General features: G+C 46.1%; 2 protein-coding genes across 2 annotated transcripts in view; one reads left to right on the forward strand and one right to left on the reverse strand.

Annotated features, from left to right (window-relative positions):
* plekhg4 (pleckstrin homology domain containing, family G (with RhoGef domain) member 4) overlaps positions 1-7,057 on the forward strand; it is a 37,118-nt gene extending 30,061 nt beyond the window's left edge. Inside the window, exons 13-24 of the mRNA XM_084001586.1 lie at positions 323-1,260; positions 2,136-2,385; positions 3,191-3,280; positions 3,369-3,593; positions 3,675-3,845; positions 5,132-5,312; positions 5,395-5,511; positions 5,614-5,755; positions 6,043-6,143; positions 6,224-6,405; positions 6,484-6,547; positions 6,863-7,057. Of these exons, the coding sequence (XP_083857712.1) occupies positions 323-1,260; positions 2,136-2,385; positions 3,191-3,280; positions 3,369-3,593; positions 3,675-3,845; positions 5,132-5,312; positions 5,395-5,511; positions 5,614-5,755; positions 6,043-6,143; positions 6,224-6,405; positions 6,484-6,522 (2,436 nt within the window). The 3' untranslated portion in view covers positions 6,523-6,547; positions 6,863-7,057. The remainder of the gene's footprint in view (positions 1-322; positions 1,261-2,135; positions 2,386-3,190; positions 3,281-3,368; positions 3,594-3,674; positions 3,846-5,131; positions 5,313-5,394; positions 5,512-5,613; positions 5,756-6,042; positions 6,144-6,223; positions 6,406-6,483; positions 6,548-6,862) is intronic.
* A 2,081-nt stretch (positions 7,058-9,138) lies between these two features.
* On the reverse strand, positions 9,139-18,515 carry LOC311005413 (ras-related protein Rab-8B). The gene is made up of 8 exons (XM_083997813.1): positions 18,252-18,515; positions 14,105-14,165; positions 13,766-13,826; positions 12,454-12,531; positions 12,259-12,348; positions 11,972-12,037; positions 11,356-11,406; positions 9,139-10,902 (listed from the first exon to the last, which is right to left on the reverse strand). Exons 1-8 carry the CDS (start codon positions 18,373-18,375, stop codon positions 10,813-10,815), a joined length of 621 nt encoding a protein of 206 aa, XP_083853939.1. The 5' UTR covers positions 18,376-18,515; the 3' UTR covers positions 9,139-10,812.
* Between the last annotated feature and the right edge of the window lie 1,924 nt (positions 18,516-20,439).

The raw sequence follows: 20,439 nt of genomic DNA on the forward strand, positions 1-20,439 counted from the left end.
GGACGAGCAGTATGGAGGTATTTGGATGTTTCATAGTGTGTGTTTTGGACAATTCAAAAGTGAACTCTATCCACCGCCATTATATGAAAATCTGTTGCCAGCCGGACGCCCCCTGGAACTCAAAAAGCGTTTTGATGACTCCAAACCCTTGTTTGGCATGACGGTGAGTAGACAATTGGTGAATTATTGTTTTTTTCGTTGAAGTATCCCTTTAATTAAATGTTTTTTTTTCTTCAGAAGACTTTTTGTGTGATTAATTAATTACCGGTAGTTTTTAAAATCAATTGACCGACATGTAACGTGCCCTGTGTCCTCTTTCCAGGCGTATGGCTGGGCGCTGGAGGGTATGCGTCACCTAGCTGGGATCACTATGGAGGAGTGCACGCTGCCGGACAAATGCCAGGCTGTGATTGGCAGCCTGGAGGACTACCAGCGGCAGCACCCACCAATCGCAGACACCCGATTCCAGGAGATGAAGGCGGCGGCGGGCGAGCTGCGGGGGGAGCGAGGCCTCTGCCAGTGGAGCTTCGCCTGGTCCAAGTGTCAGGAGACTAAGAAGATGTTTGACAGGAAGATGGAGGCGGCGCTCAGGACGCGAGACTCTGCCCACCGGCGGCGCTCTGACTCCACCCACAGCAGGAGCTCCGTCTCCTCCAGGAGATCACTGTCGGGGTTCTGGGGGGTCCGCGAGACCTCCTCCTCATCCTTCCCCTGCACCCCAGAGAAGGACACAGACTGCAGCTCATCTCCTTGCACTCCCTCCTCACTGCCCCCCCTCACCTCCTCACCCATCGCCTCCCCCTCTGCTCCCTATAGCTCCCCTCACACCCCCCAGCACACCCCGCTCCTGCAGCGTCTGTTCCGCAGCGTCTCCTCGGAGGAGGCCTCGGACCAGGTCGATATCTGCTCCAGCCCCAGCCTCCCCCGCCTCGACTCCTCCACCTGCTCCTCCTCCTCCTCCTTCTCCCCCTGCAGGCGGCAGCAGCTCAGGAAGACCCAGAGCTTCGACTGCCCCCCCACCCCCGAGGTGCTGCGTTACGGACCTGCGTGTCCTCGCACCCTCAGCGAGCCGGCGCGCAGGGGAAACACCGGCGTGTTTATCCGCGGCCTGGAGGTCAGCAGCACCGAGGCCGCAGACCGCACGCTCTGTCCCAGGACGGCTTCCCCTGGCTGGGTGGGGCAGGCGCTGCGCAGCCCCGGGACGCCCGGCACCCCGAGAACCAGCGGCAGCCCAGCAGGAGACGGCCGCCCCAGGGGAAGGTGGGTAATCAACATGGCTGAGTATCACCTGCTGCTGCTACCATCTGTTTAAATGGATTTAAAAAAAACAGCAAATATACAGTACATTAGTCAAATATATTGTGAATATTCTCTCATGTGTTTCAAATTCAAACTTCAAACTTTAAATTTCAAATTTCAGTAGTTGGGGAAAAGTTCTTCAATTGTGGAATATTCAAAAGTTTACTTTATTTACTTTATCACTCTAATGGTTTAAAAATCAGGTACAAAATCAATAAATGTATATATACTACATTATAAATATTGTTTATTTGACCAGTTTGAATTTAATTTAAGTCATTTTGTTCCTGAAATCCACCTTGAATCCACCAAACTGCCAGGATCAGAATACTGATGCAGGTTTTCCCGATACGACAAAAAATTTTGAACAACACAAACTGAGGGTTTGATCCAGATTAAAACCAAGATTGGGTCACAGATCCAGACAGAGATCATCCGATCTCAGAAACCACTTTTAGTTTTAAACAACTCATTTTCAAGATTTCATCCAATCCATTATACAAAATCTGATCAGATTACCTTTGAACAATTTGGCCCCGGAGACAGACAGGCGATTCTCAGAGATGTTGTCATGGTAACATGACACTGTAAAGCCTTAGTTACCCAGAGTTCATTGTACAACAATCAAGTTTAAGAAATTAAGGAGGGAATTCAGTCTGTTTGTCCTGTGGGAGCGGCTACTGGTCGGGTTTGATGAGGCAGTTCTCTCCTGCATCTGATCAATCTGATCGCCTCATTTAGAGATTTAATTGATTGACAGCAGATCTTCTTGATGTGAAAGTGGTCTGGAAGTGGGAGGTGCTGAACTCACCTGTGGTCATCTGCTGTGTGTGCAGCAAACTGCGTCACATCGTGGAGGAGATGGTGACCACAGAGCGGGAGTACGTCCGCTCTCTGAGCTACATCATCCACCACTACTTCCCCGAGATGGACCGGGTCGACCTGCCGCAGGACCTGAGGGGGAAACGCTCCGTGGTGTTCGGGAACCTGGAGAAGCTCCTCGACTTCCACAGCCAGTTCTTCCTCAGGGAGCTGGAGGCCTGCTGGAAACACCCACTCAGAGTGCCACACTGCTTCCTCAGACACGTAGGACATGCACACACACACACACACACTCACACTGTGTCATGTGTTACATAGCTAACATCAGGATTAGGGGTATCAGCCGTTAATTTACCAGTGTTGAGGAAATGAGGTCAGCACGCTAACAGTTATCTGTTTGCTCCAGTGTGTTATAGCTGCTGAGATAACGTGTTTTAACCTCTGTTATAAAAACAAAAATGGCTGCCAACTGCAGCCAAATGTGCGTCCAGATGTGAGTAGTGACCTCACACTGAGCGACTGAAACAGATCAGCTGAGACATGAAGTCAGTGAAAGTCCAGTCATAGCTTTCCGCTTCTTTATAGAGAAACATGTTTCTGATCCAGATGTTGTGTGGTTGCTATAAAGAGTTTTTTATTGTGGCTGTTTACAACTTAAAACAACATACAGACAAATCACACACCGAGGGGGGAAAAAGGGGGGGTGGGGGGATTGCAAGAGTGTTCATATGAAAGAAAAGAAGGACATACAAATCACTTCATAAGGCTGTTGTAGACAATGTCCCATTGGTCTTCCAGACTTTTGTCAAAGTCTTTTAGCAGCTGCCCGCTCCATATTCAGGAGATCTAAAGATTCTCCGAGTCACGACTCTCTCCAGTCCCGAGCCGGTCCACTGTGTTGACTGGTCTCTTACCAAGTAGGCAGGTTATTGGACAGATAGGAAACTTGACCTTGAAAAGTGATGACATATATGATATAGCGTCTAGCCAGAGAGATTTAACCACACAGATGTTGTGTGGTTGATCCAGATGTTGTGTAGCTGATCCAGATGTGGTGTGTGTCTCACAGAAGGAGCAGTTCGGTCTCTACGCTCTCTACAGTAAGAACAAACCTAAGTCTGATGCGCTGCTGTTGAACCATGGAAACTCCTTCTTCAGGGTGAGACCTTAACCCGTGACCTTTGACCCCTGAGTGGGAGCTGTGTCCCACGCTGCTGATGTGCCTGACTCTGACCTTTGACCCCCAGAGGAAGCAGGTGGAGCTGGGAGACAAGATGGACCTGTCGTCCTACCTGCTGAAGCCCATTCAGAGGATGAGTAAATACGCTCTGCTGCTCACCGACCTCAGCAAGGAGGTGGGCATCGCCCAGGAGGCCGAGTTCACCACCCTGCAGGCCGCCACCGACATGGTCAAGTTCCAGCTTCGCCATGGCAACGACCTGCTGGCGATGGACGCCATCAGAGACTGTGATGTACGTTTGGTCCAGATAGAATCCAGCCGTTTGTACGATCGATCGGTGTCAGTGTGACGGAGCGGGTGCTTGTCTTTGCAGGTGAACCTGAAGGAGCAGGGTCAGCTGATCCGTCAGGACGAGTTCACGGTCTGGAGCGGCCGGAGGAAATGTCAGCGCCACATTTTCCTGTTTGAGGAGTTGGTTCTCTTCAGTAAACCCAAGAAGATGGAGGGAGGGCTGGACGTGTTCATCTACAAGCACTCGTTCAAGGTAATGACATCACAGGACACATGTGACACCTGTAGCCTGTTGCACCAGCTCTGTGTACGTTCTACCTTAAAGGGATAGTTCAACATTTTGGCAAATTGGCCCATTGGCCCCACGGAGTTGTTTTCGAGGCAAATTCATGCAAAACCGCTGAGGCGCATTCCCGTTGTGGGCAGTTTTTCGGCAAACAGTCTCTGTGTGTACCTCAAAAACAACTCTGTATCGTTACGTTCCATTATTAGCGTTGTGAATGTGCAGGTCGCAGCTTGTCCACAAGACGATTTGGAGTTTTTGGATTGTGTATTTGATGAGTTTGATGAAGGAAACCAAGAAATCCCATTAGCCTCCGTAGCTCTGAGCAGCTTGCGGCGCTGCTCCGCCGTTCTAAGGTAACGTAATTTCCCAGCTTGGGATCAATAAAGTATATCTATCTATCTATAAAAACAGCTTGCACCGACAATTAAAGGTAACGAAGATCCCCGGTCTGCGGTGAGTAGGGAAATGAAACCGTATATAAATCAAAATCATCTCTAAAGGATCTGTCACGGAAAACACACGTCCAATGTAACACACACATTTGCTTTCTGTCCCCCTCCTCTTAATCATCCCACCTCTCCAAACGATGCGCCATGACAACCACTACGGGTGACTTAACACCTGCTAAGAACTAGGTGGAGGATTTAAAGGAGAATTCCGGTCATTTTTGACCCCTAAATCGTTGTCCTGATGGTCACCCAGTGTTGGGGGGAGCAAAAAACGCGACTAAAATTGATGCAGGCAAACCGGAGTTACACCATGGCTACCCGGGGCTAGCGATAGCCACAACGCTAAAGTATGGGGGCAATTTTTTCAACCACAACAAACACTCAAAAAACAATCAAATATCTATGGTACATGACTCGAATCCTTATGACACACCATTGAACTCATAAACTGTACAGTATAAACCAGTATAAACAGTATGTTTTTGCATGTTATCACTCACCTCAGACAGCCGAACTCTGAAACATCCTGTAAAGACATTACTATCCAATCGCAGAGCGCCTTCTCCCTGCCACAGAAACAAACACTTTTTCCTTGTTGTGATGATTTCTTTACAAAAATAAACTGTCGAGCAGTGCAGTGGTAATGTCCAAAATATCTCTGACCGTTTATTTTTGTACGTTGGAACTATCTCAGCTGCTGCAACACTTAAAATGTTAGTAGTGCGTAAACTCCATCCTAAATTAGAACTTACGTTCAAACTAGACTATGTTTGACCCCTGACCCCTGTCCTGTTCGTCCCTCAGACGGCTGACGTGGGGCTGACAGAGTCCACAGGTGACAGCGGGCTGAAGTTTGAGATCTGGTTCAGGAGGAGGACGTCCAAGAACCAGACCTTCATCCTTCAGGCTCCCTCAGCGGACGCTAAACTCACCTGGACGTGCGACATCGCCAGGATCCTGTGGACGCAGGCCACCAGGAACAAAGGTAGAGAGGGGCGGGGCCTGTCGCTCTCAGGTCCTCTTCCTCTGTGATGTAATGGTCTAACGATGATGTCATGTCCGTTCAGAGATGCGCCTGAAAGAGATGGTGTCGATGGGCGTTGGCAGCAAACCGTTTCTGGACATTCAGCCGAGCGACGCCGCCATCAGCGACCGGGCCGTCCATTACATCATGAAGAGCAGAGGTAACGCCAGCTGTCAGGCAGTCAGTCAGAGGGGACGTGATGGCGTTTGACTCCTCAGTGCCTGTGTTATTGATATTATTCATCAGTGTGATGTGTTTCCAGGTGCCAGGACGAGGGCGTCCATCGCCGTCTCCGTCTTCGACCACTCCAACCCTTTCAAACGAGCAGCGGTGACCTCTGACTCCGGGACGTCAGGACCTTCTTCCTCCAGCCTGCTGGGGCCGCTCAACCTGCACATGTACAGGTACCACATGGTCCAGTCCGGTTCTTTTTTTCTTTCAAAATGTATTGTAGTTCAAATTTACATACAATCTCAGTAAGAACGCGTAAAATTAAAATAAAAGCAAATCTACAAGGCTTAATACAGAATATAAAAATAGCTATATTTTAAATATGTATATACATATAGAAAATAAATAAAATATAAGGTTGGTCCGGTTCGGTCTGGTTCACAGTGAAACGCCATCGTATGACCTCATGACATCGTTGTATGACCTTTAACCCCCCTCCCTCCTCCTCCGCCCTCCTCAGCCAAACCCTCCCCCCCTCCTCTGCGGCCGAGGGCTCCTTCAGCGCCTCCTGCATCGAGGAGGATGAGCAGGAGCACGAGACGGGCAGCCAGCCCTCCATGAGTACGTACACAGACGTTGTGTCTCAGCAGCTCTCACTCCTCTCCCCTCACTAACCGTCTGTCCCTCCCTCGCTCCCTCAGCTACTGAGAGCTCCGGCTCGTCCTCGCGCTGCCTCTCCGGCTCCACCGGCTCCGACAGCGGCTGCGTCTCCGCCCACCTCCAGGAGCCGCTGGCCGAGGAGCCCCGCCCCTGCAGCCAGCCCTCCTCCTCCTCCTCCTCCTCCTCCAACAAACAGCTGGTCAGCAGCCAGTACATGTCAGCGGTGAGTAGAGACGCAGAAGACGACGGAGGCGTCGCAGCGGAGACCCATCAGGTGTTAACCCTGTGTCTCCGTCCTCAGACGTCTGCTGCTGTCATCGGCCCGGCAACCATTGTGTGAGGCAGCTCACCTGGAGGACGCCACTGTGAGTCAACATCCACCTGTCCGTACCAGTTCTGTCTCTGTCCTCACCTGTCTGCAGATGAACTCGCAGCATGCTCTGCTTTATGTCTCCAGTTTCCCTCCAGCTGCCTCAGATAAACTTTATTTAAACAGTTCACAGACACAAACATGTTCTCTTCACAGTCATGTGATCTTCACAGCTGTGGTCACATGATCAGAATCTAACAGTCACATGAATACATTCAAACATTCAAAACAGTTTATAGAATAAAAACATCTTCATCTGTTAATGCTCCTATGTCACGACATTAAACTGTGTGTGTGTGTCTCTCTGCAGGTGTGTGTCCTTCCTGCTGCAGTTTGAACCTGGCGGTGGAGTCTGATCAGCTGACTGTGCCTGAGTTGAATCAGCTGTTGTTATTTATGTGTTTGTGCAGGTTCAGTAGTTTGTTGTGTAAATAACTGTTAGAGTTTCTATGTGTAGTTGAGCTCCTCACAGCTGCTCCAGGAACAGAGTCTGATCTGGCCCAGGATCAGCGAGAGTGTGTACATGTGTGTAAATAAACAGTGTTTGTCACTTTTCTTACTTAAAAAAATAAACAAGAGTTTGTTGAAACGACTCCATGACGTCAGTCTGACATTGGTCGCTGTGGCAACAAACACAGATCATCAGTCGTGTATGGCTGACCTGATCTGATCTGAGGTCAGCTGGTAGATTTCCCTCGGCGTGGACAGAAGCTTCATCCTCTTCTGAAACACAGGTCAAATGGCTCATCAGAGTTCAGCAACTGAATACGATTATTGTTATCATCGCCTTGTTTGATAGTTTGATCTGATCCATTCACAGGTTTGTGTTTGTGTCTCAGCCCCCTCATTTTACCTACAGCAAAACTGACGGTAAAGGCAAAGGTAAAGGATGTTGAAGTAGACAAGGTACAAAGAAAAGAACAAATTATTTACAAACATTCAGACAATTCCATTTCCAAAAAAAAGGACATAAGAAGGAAAATAAAGATAAACAAATCAATGAAAAGTATATATATGGCAGACTATTAATTGAGATATTGTGAATAACATTTGAGGACCAATACACTTTTTGTTATTTTCTATATATTTTAAGACTTAAAGTAATTTAATTTAATTAAAAAATAATTTAAATGATGGGGTTGCTTTTGACATTTTGGCTTTGTGAATGTGAAATTTACCTAACAAATTAAAAGGTTAACAATGTTATACATATTATTTTTTGTGAAACAAACTCAGAATTTTTTTTTTCTCTTCAATACGAATCTTAAATGTAATTTGTTCAATAAATATTTCTCCAAGACTTTCCAAAAAGTAATACAAAATTGAGCACTTGTAAAATGATTGAATGATACTTTTAGTTTCAGCCTTACAAAATTGCATTTATCATCAACAACTATAAACAGAATCAGCGCTTGAACAACAGCTCCGCCTTCCGGTGCGTGTGAGTAGCTACAACAGGGAGTAGAGGAGGTGGACAGACACTGAGATCAGCTGCTGTCTCCGTCTCCTCACTGAAGGCCACTCTCCTGCTCCTGATTGGTCCTGGCCACAGACAGGAACGAGGGGGCGGAGACTCAGGACAGGTGTTTAAAGGTAGAGTCTGTAGGATTTTCCTAAAAAACTAAATATAGACTTAGACAAAAGAAATCCTCCTGAATCATCAATGGGCTTCTACTCATGTGTGGCCCCAGGCCCGAATGGCGGCTCTACCTGTAACAGCAAATCATGGATGTATTATATTATTTTTTATAATAGATCCATGCAGTAAAATATACAGAATATGAGCGTCACAGGCCCCGCCCACACAGCGTGACAGCAGGTGACTTCACTGTCCGGTCACCAACTTCCGCTGACCTGAAGGTGAAGGTCTGAGCCCTCCCTGAACAGGTCCAGTCTGCTGGTCTCAGGCCTGTAACCGCCGCGGTATGAACAGGAAACCAGATCGAGTTGCTCGCCTCGGGCCGTGGATTTATTATAGATCCGTGGCCTCAGAGCTCTAATGTGAAATACTTCCTGCAGCGGGTGATGTTTGTTTGGTCGTCAAGGGAACTCTTTGTCTTATGTTTCAGTATGAGGAGGGAGACACACACACACACACACACACAGAGAGAGAGACATGTCTAACTTCTCAGTGGGGACGCCAGGATATATATGGTAAACGAGTTTTAGGTTTTTATTGTTATTAAGATTAGATTGTTGATCAGCTGTTATGTCTGAGTGTGACTATGACGAATGATAATGAATGATCATTTAAAATTTTGATTCATTCAAGTGAACATCACAATTAACAGATCCACTAGCTTAAAAGCCAACCATGTTACTAATCACTAATCATCAACAGCATGTTTATATATCTATGGGCGAGGTCACTGCAGTCAGAACTTTCACAATAAGAGTCTGAATCAGCCCTTTCACAATAAGAGTCTGAATCAGTCCAAATTAGGTTTATACAAACAGGAAGCAGAAAAAGTTTAAAATCACTAAATAATCAATCATCAGTAGATCAATAATAAGAACTGGACAAAGTTGAAATATAAAATCTTTATTCAAATTCATGTGAAAACAAACAAACATCAGACTGAAGTGAAAACGTCTGAAAACTGATTTTAATGTGAAAAAACTAAAGTAAACTTCAGTAACAAAACAACAAACAATAATAATTATTATAATATATTTTGCATAGCACTCTTTTAGCAAAGTTACAAAGTGCTGAAAAAACAACAAACTTCAACAATAAAACAACAGAGTGAAGTTGGTTTTGTCTGATTGGTCTAATTGATTATCTCCACTGATATTGATCAGCTGATTATTTTTACTTATGCTCATTTACATTCATTCTACAACCTGATCAATACTTTTTCTTTTTTAATCAATTGATTCAAATTGATTAATTAGATATTAGATACAAATATAAGTAACTAAATATTGATGAATTAGTAACAGATATAAACTGGCAGATCAATCAAGTATTGATTAGTATCAATCAGGATGATTGATCAGTGATGCTGTTTCAGATGGAGATTAATTATGTGATAATAGTCTGATAATACTGCAGTAAGCCTGTAAACACAACACACAGTTCAATACATGGAAACATCTGTCCTCGTGACCAACAGCTGGAAACAGCTGATCGGTGGTTACATCTTTTATGACCTGTTAACTTTTATTAATGAGACTCAAGTTTCTGTGAGTCCAGCAGTGACTGTGAATATTTGTACACGACAAGAACTGAAATAGTTCAGGTTGATACAAAAACAACAAACAAACAAACAGATTCCTCAGAAATGTTAAAAAAAATAAAAATCATAAAAAGCTTTGAGTGGTTTTTAAAGAAACAAGATAAAATATAAAAATATAGAAAAGCTGCAGTAAAAACTGATCTGGTTCCTCTGTGCGATTTTCTCCTTCTGTGATTTTTATGACGACGCGTCAAGTCACTGTCCTTCAAACACGTTTAAATATTAATGATCACAGGTATCATTATATATTATCAGTTTTATATTCAGAGCCACTTCCTGTTTGAGCCACAGGAGAAAATCCTCTGTTAAAGTAGAAATAATAATGAAACAAATAAGTATCTTAAGAAAAATACAAAAACTGTATCAGTGACTAGATATACTATTTGAAGTCTCGTCTGACTCCGTTCAGAACTGATAATGGAACATTTTAAGACATAAACGTGATTTTTTGACCTTTGAGATTCACAGTTTGTTTCTTTAACAAGGAGATTTTAACTTGTGAACGATTTCATTCAATGCAAACTTTATCAATCAGCTCAAATCATTTGAACTGAATATTCAAAAATTATAATTTTGTTAGTTGATAATCAAGAAGAGATTAGATGAGAAATCTTTTCATTTGAATTAATTCAGTATTAGCTCTCTTGATTAATCTCTTGATATTGATGAGTGATTGGAATCAGTGTGATGTCGTTCACTCCGTTAAGGCTTCGATCTTTGGAAAAATAAAACACTGAAACATGAAAAAAGGAAAAAGAAAAAGAAAACTGAGACTCTGCTCTTCATCTCTGACATTCACACTTCATCATCATCATCTCTCTCTTAAAACCATGTTAAGACTCTGAGGAGGAGGAGGAGGAGGAGGAGGAGGAGGGGGAGCAGGGGCGTGCAGGAGGAGGAGAGGAGAAGAAGAGTCTGATCCGAGCAGATGAAATCAACACGTTTGGTTCCTCATGTTTGTTGTTCCTCCATCGGGGGGGGGGGGGGGGGGGGGGGGGGGGGGGGTCCCAGGAGGCTCCACCTACAGCAGCGTACACCTGAAGAAGCTCTTCTTAGAGCGAGACTCTGTGATCTTCACTGGACCGCCCCCACCTGATGGGTTGTTGTCATTCTGGAAGAAGAAGAAGAAGAGGAGGAGGAGAAGAAGAATACGTTCACTCAGCTTCTGACATCAGTGTGTGTGTGTGTGTGTGTGTGTGTATTGTATATACTACATATATAATACGAATAATCCAGACAGCTGTCTGTCAACACCTGTTTGTTTTAACACGATCACGTTACTATGGGGAGTCGTCGGCCCAGTTTAGCTTCACACCATGATGCACATTGAATCCTGGTTTGTCACATTTCCTTTTCACTCCACAGCTGAAGATCAGTGCTGTGACACCACCGTTATCCAGCTCTTCTATCATCTTTTTATTGCTCTCTTTCCAAATATGTATTTATACATGTACAACTATAACTGCTCTATAAATAAACTGTGGATGAACACTGGATTTAACTGGTGTGAACTCATAATGTTGAGGTTACATGAAACTGAAATAAATAGAGTCTGTGAACTCACCATTTTCCTGTTGAGTCTGGTCATGATGTCTCTGCCCAGAGTGAAAAAAGCCTGAAGAGATAAAAACATCATCAACACCACCTGAACAAGGACCAGGACCAGGGACCAGTGCCTGAGGCATGAGGCCTGTACTATGAACTAGGATTAAAGGTTATTGAATTGAATTGAATTGAATTGAATTGAATTGAATTGAATTGAATTGAATTGAATTGAATTGAATTGAAAACTTTATTGAACAACGTTAAACAAGTGTTCAAAAGGATTAAAACACAATAAAGCCCAAAGGCTTATTTCCATTGTGGTCCTGTTATTTCCATTGTGGTCCTAACTTCAGGTTCAATATCTATCACAAATCTCACAAATTAAAATATTTCAAACATCTCAAACATGAACTAGCTGTCTGCAGCAGAGACAGTCTGACTTTAACTCCAGCTTGTTCTCAAACACGCGTTGGTAACAGACACATCAGAGTTTCACTGCAGTCATGTGGTCATATTGTTGACGTGTCTCTACCTGAGTTCACCTGCAGGCGTCGCTGTTTCATCTCAGATCACATTAACAACATTATTCATGATTGAGCAGATGAAGACACGGACGTAAAACAACTCAGACTGACCTCTTCCACGTTGATGCTGGACTTTGCACTTGTTTCCAAAAACTTGATCCCGTAGTCGATCGCCAACTGATCAACACACAGAAGGAAACAGAGTCTTTGATCTAATGTCGATCAGCATAACCATGGTAACTATCATCCTGACAAACAGATCTACACATGATACTTTGTCATGTTTTAAAATGAACACGATGGTATCCAATATAAATTCATTAATAAATCACACAGATCGAGAACTTTGATTCATTTTAAATCAATCGGCAGCTCATCACTGATCAATCATCTCTCACCTTCTCTCCTCTCTCCTTGGACACTTGTCTCTTATCGTTCATGTCACACTTGTTTCCCAGGACCATCCTCTCCACGTCTGAGGAGGCGTGCTGAAACACACACACAACCACACACACAGGAACACAGGTTGTCCATCACATCCACCTTCAGGTCAGAGGTCACCGCCCCGAGCAGCCATATTGTTTGTGTCGTACCTCCTCAATGTTTCGTATCCAGTTCCTGATGTTGTCGAAGGACTTCTCGTTGGTGATGTCATACACCAGCATGATGCCCTGAAACACAGACGGGACGGTGAGTGTGTGTATAATGAATAACTTAAAGGGATAGTTCGCCCAAAATTCAAATTTCACTCATTATCTACTCACCCTCATGTCGACTAAGGGCTGGGAGAAGTTTCAGAGTCCTCCGTGCCTTCTCTGAGTTACAGCGGGGCTCTGTGCAGCACTGCATGTCCATATGACGGTTGCGAACGGATCTCACTTTTCTTCGTCCAAAAAGACACACCAAAAAACATCCAAATACCTCCATAGTGCTCGTCTGTAATGTCCCTCTTGTATTGAAGCCCCGACATGAGAAATTGTTCCGAAAAAAATTAAGGCTATATTTTAAGCTTGTTTGTAGCGGAAGCTCCCAGTGTCTCAGTTCACTGCTCTGCCTGTGGACAAGCTGTGTGGAGGTATTTGGATGTTTTTTGGTGTGTCTTTTTGGACGAAGAAAAGTGAGCCCCGTTTGCGACCGTCATATGGCAATGCAGTGCTGCGCCGAGCCCCGCTGTAACTCCAAAAAGGCACGGATGACTTCTCCCAACCCTTAAGGTCGCTTTCACACTAGCCTCGTTTGGTCCGGACTTTAGGACTTTTCAGTTTGGTCCGAACCAAAATTTCAGGTGTGAACACTCCCCCGGGCCACGGTCCGGACTTTTGTCGGCCAAACAAGCGGACCATGGTCCCCCAAAAAAGTCAGGACTCGGTCCGGTTCGAAGTGAACCATGGTCCGGTTCGCTTCAGGTGAGAACGTAATCGTACTTTTAATAGGACCAAATACAGGAAGCAAACCAAAACAGCAGTGTTTCCCATAATAAATTGCGTCAACCACGAATAGATTTTTCGGCTTTTGGCTCGACCAACGCAATATCGTTTCATTCATTCATGTCTGCATAGCGCTCTTTCTCCATTATTGCCGTACACAATGACATGATGAAAGTGATTTTCCCTCACAAATTTTCTGACCAATAGCTGAACGACCTGTAGACCACGTGTCATTTGTTTACAAAAAAGGTGCGTTTTGACAAGGGACAGTGTGAACACAGACCGGACCAAAACTCCGGACTTTCAGGTGTGAAAGCGACCTAGTCGACATGAGGGTGAGTAGAAAATTAGTGAAATTTGAATTTTGGGTGAACTATCCCTTTAAGGTATGTTTCAGTGCTTTCAGTCTGAACGCTCGAACCAGCTCTTATTCTTCTCGTCCAATGACAGGGAGGTAATCAGGGTGGGGGGGACTCACCATAGCCCCTCTGTAATAGGCTGTCGTGATGGTCCTGAACCGCTCCTGACCCGCCGTATCCCTGCAGGAACAGGAAGTGACATCAGTCCAAGGTTGAAACGTCCACCGACACAACATCAGCATCATTGTCTGTGTGAGTGTGTGGGCGCGCAACTCCATTAAGCATTTCCCTCTCGCTGACCTCTGACCCATTACAGTCACCAGCCAATCAGTGTCCGTCCGCTGGATTACGTCACTGAGCAGTGATTATACCAGAATATAACAACATATGGATATCATATTGGACACCGGAGTGGGTCAAAGGTCAGGAGGCGGGTCAGGTGTTGAACGCCGACTCACCAGATCTGCAGTTTGATCTTCTTGCCATCGAGCTCTATCGTCCGGATCTTAAAGTCGATTCCTGAAAGAGAAGAGAAACATCAGGGTTAGAGCACCATGGTGGGGGTCTCATTATTAGACCCTCATCTTCAGCCGGACTGTTTCCTAATGTGCTGATTGACCGCACCCAGGTGGCAGGAGGGGGAGGGGCTTAAAACACACTCTGCTGTGAGGTGAATCAGCTGAGGAGGGGGTGTGTCGCTGGTGGCGAAGGAGGAAGTCAGAGATATTTTTAATGAACGCGACCAAACGTTTCCTGCTCTGACGACAAAAATCTGTTTCCAAGAAGAAGCTGCGGAAACAAAGCCTGACAGCTCCACATCCTCCCCCAGACCGCTGCCTGCCTCTCGTGTACTGAGCTCGGGGCCCCTCACTCCTCACACTGACCCCCCCCTCCGAAAGACACAGTGTCATGATGCTATAAACCAATACAACTGATATTAACTGATGATTATCGACATTTACTAACTGATAGTTCAGGCTCTGTTTCAATAAGCCCAGTGATGTGAGCTCAGGACCCCCCCCCCCCCCCCCCCCCCCCCCCCCCCCCCCCCCCCCCCCCCCCCTCATGACGTGGCCTCAGCCCAGATGTGAACGTGGCGGCTCAGACTCAGAGATCCTGTGTGACCGCAGCGTGAGACGCTCAGTCATGGCACCAAGATGGCAGCACAGCACTCAATTGTTATCGCCGCACCCTGCAGGAAATGACCTCAGCTCGCCACAGGAAGCAGCAGTTCACCCCCCCCCCCACCGAGAGCTGTAAATGTCACAGAGAGGGTCAGAGTGAGAGGCTTAGATGCTCTTCACTCAGGCAGGACCACATTAAATAAAAATAAAGACATTGTTTTATCAACTTGAGATCTGATCAGTCATAACACAGTACCTCAACTCACGGTACTGCACGACTCATATTCAACACAGTACCTCAACTCACGGTACTGCACGAGTCATATTCAATATAAAAGGGACGTGTATTTAGTCATATGGGTGTAAGCGAACATGTGTTGAGATATCGAGATATCACGTGCACAGATATGTACATATGCTTCTTGGTTTTCTTCTCTCCTTTTTTAATGTTTCTTTTGTATCTATAAGGGCACAACATGGCAAGCATTTGTATTATTTAGCCACATCATATTGTACCCATACCTACTTTTGTCCGTTACACTGACGCTGCCTATGTTTTGTGCAAAAAGCGTGAAAAATAAAGTTTAAAAAATATATATACTATATATAAAAGGGACGTGTGTATAACACACACACAAACACACACACACGTAGACACACACACATCCAATTTACTCATTAAGTCACTGTAACAACACAGTCACAGTTTCACTCTCTACTGTTCAATGTGGCTCATTGTGTTCAACACACATCTCTCACATACTTTACATACAAATGTTCATATGGTCACACACACACACACACACACGCACACACTCAGAGGTCAGCTGACTCTCATGAGTCTGGTGACAGTGCATCCTCTGTGTGACCACAGCAGCAGAGGATTGTGGGAGCTCGTTTTACATTCCTGCAGCTGAACTGGGAGAAAACCAGCGACAAGAGACAAACTACAACCAGACTCCTCATGATGTCACGGAGGTGGAGCGGGTGGGAGGAGTCGCTGACATCATCACGCCGATCCCTGCACGCACCTCACGCCACACTCTGCAGGCGACTCCGGTGTCACAGGTGACGAGGGACGCAGGCGTCTGTGACTGTGTTACATTATAACGGCTACTTGTGAAGTCACTGAAGATATTTTACGGCTAAAACCAACAATAACAACAACAGGATTTGCCTTAAATTGACTCAGTTTCCCATCAGCCCTTGTTCTTCTTGGGTTAAATGTCCTCTTTACTCTTTGTGCTGTTGTTGTAATAACACACACACACACACACACACACGCACACACACACACACACACACACACACACACACACTCAATAGGAGCTGGTACTGCACCGGTGCCCAGACAGGAAGTGACATCACGACCTCAGCTCTCTATGCAGCACTAAACATCAACTCCACTTCCTGCTTCGCGAGCCGAGGAACAGCTGCTCAGTCTGTCAGAGGTCAGAGGTCACACAGCAACAGGCTGAGCAGGACAGTAACCACGGCAACATTACTGTGTAGAAAGCAATGTGGGAACATGAGGAACAACAAGCAACGGGAGTTTGATCTGTTATACCGTCACACACACACTGACTCATCTAGAGGGGACTACTCATGTCTGTCTATACATGTGGGGGACTGTCCTTGACATTATATGTTCACCCCCCCCCCCCCCCCCCCCCCCCCCCCCCCCCCAGACCTGAGCCTTCAGACAACAGCCAGACTCACCACAGTCCGTACAAAGAGGGTAACAGAGACAGTGTGTCAGTGCAGACAGAAGAAGACAGTTCCCACTTCCTGTTTCCATCAGAAACAGAAGAGCGACACACTCTGCTCGTGACACCGGAAACACACCATGTGTGTGTGTGTGTGTGTACCTGGATGTCTATCTTTATGAGGACCGTCTCTGTTTAAACGTCGTATCGGGGACATTTTCCCCTCTACAGCTCCAACAGTTCGGTAATAAGTCAACCACCATTTTAAACCAAAGTGTGATGTCTCTGGTTTACTGTGATTTATCAACTCAGACATGTGAGGACGTCACTGTGGGAAGAGACACATCACCCAGTAGACGATCAATCCAACCATCAGTGAGGGCACGTAGCTGGTGGTTGGAGCCGGTGTAGTGGTCCAGCAGGCCTCGTCCTCACCTGTCCCCCCACTGAGCAGCTATGGCAGCAACGGGGGTAAAGGCGTGTGGGTGGTGGTGACACCAGGACGCGTCCATGGCTCCACACCGAGGACGGTGGCGTCGCAGCCGGAGCAGCTCCTCACACAAACTACAGCAACACAGAGCGGTGTTGTCTAGGAGACAGGTGTGGCTCGCCTGAGTCAGGAGGAGAACGACGTGCAGGGAGCAACACCTCCCAGCCCTGTTCACCATGACAACCATGACAGGTATTACAACTGTCATCACTATGGCAGCCTGCAGACACCCTAACATCATCACCATCACAACCACCATCACCACGACAACCAACAACCACCACAACCACCATCACCGCGACAACCAACAACCATCATCACTATCACAACCACCATCACCGCGACAACCAACAACCACCATCACCGCGACAACCAACAACCATCATCACTATCACAACCACCATCACCACGACAACCAACAACCACCATCACCGCGACAACCAACAACCATCATCACTATCACAACCACCATCACCACGACAACCAACAACCACCATCACCGCGACAACCAACAACCATCATCACTATCACAACCACCATCACCGCGACAACCAACAACCACCATCACCGCGACAACCAACAACCATCATCACTATCACAACCACCATCACCACGACAACCAACAACCACCACAACCATCATCACTATCACAACCACCATCACCACGACAACCAACAACCACCACAACCATCATCACTATCACAACCACCATCACCACGACAACCAACAACCACCACAACCATCATCACTATCACAACCACCATCACCGCGACAACCAACAACCACCATCACCGCGACAACCAACAACCATCATCACTATCACAACCACCATCACCGCGACAACCAACAACCACCATCACCGCGACAACCAACAACCATCATCACTATCACAACCACCATCACCACGACAACCAACAACCACCACAACCATCATCACTATCACAACCACCATCACCACGACAACCATCATCACTATCACAGACAACAACCATAAAAACCATCATCATGGCAACCACCATTACCATGCCAACCAGTTACCATCATTAGGTACCTGTACCTTCATCACCATGACAACCAGCTGATCACTTCAGCAAGTTGGACCTGATGATGAAGTCGTCCTGAACAGTGGGGTCAAAGGTCACCCCGCCTCCCCCTCCTCTTCATCAAACGCTTTCACTTTCCTGGGGGAAGCAGCCCCTCCCCTCCCCTCCCCTCCCCTCCCCTCCCCGTGTCTCACTGACACCCCCACCCCACCCCGGACCCCACGGGGCCGCGGCGGACTGACCGATGGTGGAGATGAAGGTGGTGTTGAAGGCGTCCTCGCTGAACCGGAACAGGAGGCAGGTTTTACCGACGCCGCTGTCACCGATCAGAAGCAGTTTGAACAGATAGTCGTACGTCTTTGCCATTTTCCCGCCCTTCGTCCCGGTGCTGCCGGTAATGTAACGGAACCTCCGGCCGCCTCCGTCTTCCCAGGACCCGCCGACACGGTGCTGGGCTCGCTGGACTCGGTGGGAGCACTGGTTCCGGACTGGTTTCTACTGTAACGGGTCCGACTGGGGCAGGAAACGGTTCAGCGTCAAGCTAACCGGAACACGCCGGGACACACATCCGGAAGGACCCTTTCACAATAAAACGACCAACACGCCAGGATTGAGACTCTTTTCTCAGGTCTCACTGCGTCACTTATTATCAGTCACGTTAAACCTCCAGGTCCAAAGACTTTTAATGATATGATACATATTAACTACTTAAAGACCAGTGAATCAAATCGTCTAAGTTTCTTCCACACAGTTTTATCATTACAGTCTGACACTCATCCTACCCATGTTAGGCTGTTACTTTTTTTATTGTATGAAAACATAACATAACAAGAAGGCTAAACAATAAACACAATCATATATACCGCACGATACAGTAGGGTGGTAGGCTACACACTAGAATCATAAATAAATACGTATGGTATATGTTGTTTTTGGCTCAGTAGCCTACACCACACGTGTGTATTAACATTACACTGATCCCTGTGTGTATGAGTGTCAATGAATATTCATTTTTTGATGTTCAGCTTTTAGTTATTTGCTGTTTATATTCAGTATTTCCCCTTGTGTTCTTACTTTTCAATCTGTAGTGATAGTTTATTATTAGATGTGATGATTAATTGTCATAGAATATGAGCAACATAATCTGTCCAGAACAACAATGAATGTAGGCTATTGTTGTCAGACACAATAAACATACAGCTGTCTTTTGTTCTGTCCACTGCATTAGGTCCATGTGAGTAAAGGCAGTTTGTCTGAAACACCAATGTCGACCATCCATCCATCCATCCCAAGGCAGTCCCAGGCCTGTCGAGCGACATAGTTCCTCCAGCGTGTCCAGGGTCTTCTCTGAGGCCTCCTCCCGGTGGGACATGCCTGCAGCACCTCCCCAGGGAGGCGTCCAAGACGCATCCGAAACAGCCCAAGCCCACCTCAGCTGGCTCCTTTCGAAGTGGAGATGATGATTTGGTGTTTGTGCTTGGAGTGTTTTGGGGGGCCACAAACAAAATCTTGTTTAGGGCCACCAAAATCCTAGGGTTGGCCCTGTTCCTGTGTCATACTATCAACTGTCAACACACACTGTTATATCCTGCTTGCTGTATGTAGCTATTGTATATACAAATTCTTCTGTAAATATGTAGATATATAAAACATACACATACTCATATTCATACACATATTTAGTCCTATTTATTTAATTGTACCTTTGTGTCTATTTGCACTACTTGATATTGTACAGTAGAGTCTGGACACTGACCACTTTATGTAACTATTTTGTATTCTTTAACTTACTGTTCAGTTGCTTTTTACATGTAAGTACAAAGAGTAATGCAAAACCGGAGTCAAATTCCTTGTATGTGTGCACATACTTACATACACTGATTCTGATTGTAGGCTACCATGCAGACAAGTGCTGAGACCCCCTTGAAGCCTTAAAACTGACAGATGAGTTCAGTCACATTTACGTCGGTAAGCGTCAGTTGTCTTTGGCTCCAGACAAAGTTCACCCTAGTGTACTGGATTGAGACGAAATCTCCTCGAGTTTGATTCAATGGTGACTTTAATTTTGAAGGCAAGTCCGCCGTGTTTCCGGTCCGTCTAACAGCAGCTTGGAGCGGCTGAGAGGCAGGGGGCGTGGCCCTGTGACGTCGCCCTCCGGGTGTGTGCGTGCGTGTGGGCTGCCAGTTTGGAGGAACCAGAATCCGGAGTGGACGCGATGCAGGGAGGGAAAAAATTAGGGTCTGATCATCTTGAAGGAGGATGAAATATCTATCTATCAAGCAGCAGAAAGCACCTTATGTTTTCTAAGTCTGACATTTAATTCCTTAACATGTTTCCTGAATTCAATAAATATGTACCGGTAGCAGAGCTGTCAAACCCGTCATCATAAGGAAGCAGCAGGTGACACTAAAGATGCTGATATCACATCCT

This window comes from Trachurus trachurus (assembly GCF_905171665.1).
Source record: "Trachurus trachurus genome assembly, chromosome: 3".
Lineage (NCBI taxonomy): Eukaryota > Metazoa > Chordata > Actinopteri > Carangiformes > Carangidae > Trachurus > Trachurus trachurus.

Excerpts from the sequence above, each read along its gene's own strand:
- LOC311005413 (XM_083997813.1), bottom strand. The coding sequence starts at position 18,375 with ATGGCAAAGACGTACGACTATCTGTTCAAACTGCTTCTGATCGGTGAC. Across the intron at positions 12,349-12,453 it reads GGATACGAAACATTGAGGAG|CACGCCTCCTCAGACGTGGA; the intron begins GTACGACACAAA and ends TGTGTGTTTCAG. Across the intron at positions 10,903-11,355 it reads CCAGACTCAACAGGAAAATG|AATGACAACAACCCATCAGG; the intron begins GTGAGTTCACAG and ends TTCTTCTTCCAG.